Source organism: Hyposmocoma kahamanoa, unplaced genomic scaffold (genome assembly GCF_003589595.1).
Source record: "Hyposmocoma kahamanoa isolate Upper Pololo Valley unplaced genomic scaffold, ASM358959v1 100021, whole genome shotgun sequence".
Taxonomy (NCBI): Eukaryota; Metazoa; Arthropoda; class Insecta; order Lepidoptera; family Cosmopterigidae; genus Hyposmocoma; species Hyposmocoma kahamanoa.
Window position 1 is genome coordinate 3,502,408 of NW_020653200.1, and position 5,197 is coordinate 3,507,604.

General features: G+C 35.1%; 1 protein-coding gene across 1 annotated transcript; it reads right to left on the bottom strand.

The window, feature by feature from the left end:
- Positions 1–2,350: 2,350 nt before the first annotated feature.
- On the bottom strand, positions 2,351–3,261 carry LOC113227021 (prefoldin subunit 1). The gene has a single exon (XM_026459884.1). The coding sequence runs from the start codon at positions 3,226–3,228 to the stop codon at positions 2,842–2,844; it is 387 nt and encodes a 128-aa protein (XP_026315669.1). The 5' UTR covers positions 3,229–3,261; the 3' UTR covers positions 2,351–2,841.
- Between the last annotated feature and the right edge of the window lie 1,936 nt (positions 3,262–5,197).

Consider the following 5,197-nt stretch of genomic DNA (forward strand, 5'->3'; position numbering starts at 1 on the left):
TCAGCGAGTATAAAATACGCCGTGTACGTAGGCTCTAATATTCACATGTTGATATTCAAAAACGTTACTTATTCCCTAATAGGGAAAACGCGCTACGATGTACTTGACCCTACTAGTCCAATCAACGCCGCAGCTATATTGAACTACTTTACAGCATATTGCTATATTCCTGCCTCAATTTTTATATACTACAGCAACAATGTTTTTTGAAATGTGTTCCTTAGTATTTTTAATGAAAATTATAATGATGTTGCTAAACAGCAGTGGTTTTCAATTTTCTGAAATAGTCAACTTACCAAATTTTAAAGCATATTAAACAGGGTGTAATCGTTAAGTGTGCCCAGGCGATTATTCCATTAATATAAGACACCAACTATATATATAAGATAAAACTGATACAATTAAAGTAATGAAACTATCTTTTAATTGAATTTAAAAAATATAACGACATAGCGACTGAGAACTGGCAACCGGTAATGTCTTAATTTTTACTTTACAGGATAAAGAAATAATAATTTATATAGCATCTGGTTTATTAAATAAAAATACGTAGTGTACGTATGTAGTACATACATACATGTATAATAAAAATATTTAAAAACTAAGTATTTTTATTTAATAAACCAGATTATAAATGACGCAAACAATTTTTTTCTTCACCTGTAAAGTCGTTAAAATTGAGATAGTACCGATTGCCAGTTCACAGTCAATAGTCAATTATTTGGTTAAGTGTGAGTCGGCCATAAACATGAATAAAATTATTTGATCAAATTTAAAAACTAAACGACTCTGTTAGGATCATTTCATTGTAGTCGGCGAAAAGAATCGAGACTGCAGAAGTGGGTCAAATTTAACAAAAAGTTTTTTCATACAAAATGAATAATGCTGAATTTGGTGATTCTGTCACCACATTGTAAAAGTAAAATTTTAAACTCCAGTGTGTAGATGACTGCTACAAATGTAAAAATAACAAGTCCACAAGGGATGAATCTTTTACTTAAGTCTTGGGTCTAAATGGTTTTTGGTAAATGGCCATCTTGGTTTATGTTGCATATTATGTAACATTCTAGTTAAGTCTAACAAAGTATAGAGGCTAGAAGTATACCATGGATTTTATATGCTAGGTAAGGTACTTTGGGTCAAAAAGAAAAAGCAAATCCATTCATATTTTTCCTTGAATTTTATTTCATTCATTTTATTACATTAGATGCTGTTAAATCATATAGTTGTTGCAAGAGATTTGTCCTATAATCAATGTTATAGTTATTATGATCAAAAGTAAGATTTTTTGCAAGTTTATTCATCTGAAATCAGGTATACTTATAAGCAGTGGTCGGAATAGGTAGACTTATTTACCTAAACTTCAAGGAACAGACAGAAATTGGAGATTTCCTTATGACAACATTTATTTGTTCCGGACATTACTTAAGTACATTAAAAATTAATGTTATTGGGGATAGGCAGGTCGACTAAATTTATCTAAACTTGCGAAGAGTTGTTATTGCAACCATTTTTCGGGAATTTCGGATTTTTCAATATAAAAGAATTCTTTCTTAATACACGCATGTTGAAATTAGAATTATCAAGTATTTATTTCAAACATACTGTTGATTTATGGACATTCTTCCGGGATCCTAAAACTATCACATTGACTCTTCATGTATGTTTAGGTATACATTTTAACTTTCTGACTCAATTTTCATGTCATAATAAGAAAGACAATTATGGTAAAATTATTTACTCACTGTAGACTTGGTGATAAATTATCACAGCAGGACTGCGATATTGCACTCTCTCACCCGAAAAGTCATAAAGCAAAAGTTGTTGTTTACAAAGTTACAGTCCTGCGAGGTTGTGAGCATTTTAAAAATGATCCTATATAAAAAACTGGCAAGATATATTTATTGTAATATTTGCTTGTTTTATGCATGTGACCTTTTTTACATGATACTTGTTTTTCATACAACAAAATAGTCTTAGAACTTATCTGCAATAACTTTACTCAGCTTAAACCTTTTTTAAATTGTATTTATTTTACTTTCATCAATAAATTTCAATAGATACAATGTATGTCATTGTAAAATTAAAAGTTGTTGTTTTTACTAGCTTTAAGTACATTTGTATGGAATTAATTTGCCCTATTCACAATGTCAAAACATATTTGTTTTCTTAGAAAAAAAATGGCAATACAGTTTTTAAAAAGAAATTTTTCATGAATAATAATCATTGACTTACAAATATATGGACGTCGGGTCCGCGCTAAAAAGTGTCCGCACTTGTAAGGCCCTAAAATCGTATACAGAGCGCGACACTCCGCTTTAGTGTTCATTTGTTCTACTGACAGCGCGATACTGCGATGACATTACAATTTAAATTTGGAATAGGTTGACTTGGGACATTTTTTTCGTGGTTTTTGTATTAGACCCGTCGTCCATTTATTTATAAGTCAATGATAATAATAGATAAATTTAGTCTACCTACCTATCTCAAATAATGTTTATTTTTAATGTACTTAAGAGATGTCCTGAATCCCGAAAAAATTGGGAACAAATAAATGTTGTAGTAAGGAGTCTCCAATTTTCGTCTATGTTCTTCAAAGTATATGTAAATATAGTCTATCTATTACGACCACTGATCATAACAGATGAACAATGGTATCCACAATTAATTTACTTCAATAGCAAAAATATTATAATGTTAAAATAATAACGTAAATTACAAAGCAAAGCACACTGGTTGTTACAAGGGCTCTAAGCTGATTACTTGAAATTACTCATAGCTCTGGTAATTACTGATTACATCTTACAAAAATGAATATTCCATGAGCAACATCCACACATACTAATTAGTCTTAATTTCTATTTGTTCTTTCCGCTGCTGTACCATTTCTCTGATGTTGTCTTCGCTCTCTTTCAAATTTTTCTCCAAGTACTGTTTGTTATTCTCCAATTCTGTGGTACGAGCTGATAGTTGCATTTCTCGATTTTTGAGGTTTTTCTTAACTTCTTCCAAATCGTTAAACAGAAACATTCTCCCTACAGATTCATAAGTCTTTGTACCAGGTGGTAACTTCGTGATCTCGTTCTGAGTAATATCGACATGTGCCAAAACGCGTTTTAGCATACCTATTTGCGAATCTATAATCTGAATCTTCTTACTCGTCTCTATCATTTTAGCTTGTAATTCTATAAAAGCTTTCTTTAGTTCAAGATCCACAGGTTTAGCCATTTTTATGAATGTTAAATTTTGTGGCAATCGAAATTGAGGTTAACAGATGTCCGACTGACACTGACAGATCCACAATTTTCTATTCTCTTTGGATGCACAGTGCAAAATTATATCAAAGCAACGCACACTGGTTATTACAAGGACTAAGCTGGTTACTTGAAATAACTCATAGCTCTTACTGATTACATCTTATAAAAATGAATATTCCATGAGCAACATCCACAAATACAAATTAGTCTTAATTTCTATTTAAAAAAACCTACATTTGAAATCGATCTTTTAAAGTTCGAGCTTGACACTTTGTACTTTGGACCGTTCTTAACGTAAGCGGCATAGAGTTAGATTAAAGTCATAAGTGTCAAGCTTCATGTGCTCTTAACCCTGTACTGACCCTGTCATGGTGATGACAATATGGGATTTTTATTATTATGACGCCTGTTTCTTTTTTGCTTAATGCCACGGATGTAATTCACACTGTAATTGTGATTTTACAGTTTGTGTTCTAAAGCTAGTTTGACCCCAAGAAATCAATGAGTTAAAAGGTGACATTCACTATCCTGCATTGCTGGCCGCCTTGCAGTTGCAGCGTGCAAGTCATCCTGCAAGACTCCATACGTGTGCCATACGTATATAGCATAGTGTGTGAATTGTTTCCTGCCTGCGCGACGGACTGCCATACCGGTAGTGAATGGGTCGTTTTGTACTGTTACCAAAATCTTTGTTACTCGCATAAACTTCGCCATGATTGTCTAATTTGGTTATGTACCTGATAAAGTCAACCGATATATCGGTTTTTGCAAAAAAAAATTATACTCAAGTTCTGACTCGAGCATTGAGTAGAGTTCTGGAATACGACCCTTAGAAAGATCCTGAAAGTAAACATGCATGGTTTTTGTATCTTAGGCCAAGAAGTCATGGAGCGGTTTTCACCCGCGCCCGTCGCGGTTGTGGGACCGCGGCCTCCAAAGAATGTAGAAATGTATGTAAAATTTAGTAACACATTTCACGACGAGTTTTACGCCCGCAGCGGAGACGATTGCTCGCGGCGGCCGCAAAACCGCGCGTGACGCGGTCACCCGTGCGCTTGGCGGGCGTCGTCCGCGCACTCTGCGGTCGGTTCGCGGGCGACGCGTTCCACGCGCGCGGTTTGGGTACTTCCTTCCCACGACATTTTGTGATTGATTTTCAGTTTCTCAAGTTTTAGATGTTGAAGTCGATCAATTAATTTCCTACCAGTTACCATTTTTCTTAAAAGTTCTGAATAAGTAGATACGGACATCCGAATAAAATTAAAGAATTCGTCTTCTTGTTTTTTTAACTCATTAATAAGAACAACGAATAATCCGTAACGATTTCTTGCCGGAATCAGAGGATGCACCCTGAATCTTTTAGTTTCCTTTTTTAATTTTTCGATTAAATAAGTATAAGGCGATAACTCATTTTTGATGTGAGTCCATGGCGACATCTGAGACTTAACTGACGATCTCAATCGACCGTAAATAACTGTGCGCCTTGCGATCCGCTCCCGCCAGGTTTGCGGGATGTCCCGAACCGCGGCGGCTACGTGACCGCACAAACCTGCGGTATCGTGAGTGTTGAAATAAAACAGCTGTCCCTCAACCGCAGCGGGCACGGGTCAAAACAGCTTCGTGAGTTCTTTCTCTTAGGGTCGTATTCTAGAACTCTACTCAAAGCTCAACTCAGGATTACACTGGAAACACAAGCACTGGAAATACGACCTTAATAGCAGGGATTTGAGTATGATTTCGAGTGCTTTGAATCATACTCAAATCCTGACTTGAGCATTGAGTAGAGTTCTGGAATACGACCCTTATTAGGATCACAAAAAAAGAAACCATAGACAATTTGACTCGCTTTCGTCAGTCCCGTCAGTCTGTAGTTTTTCTCTCTTTCGCGGATCTATTGACTCTTTCTTCAGTGTCTTGATTCTTGAATGTGACATGGCGTC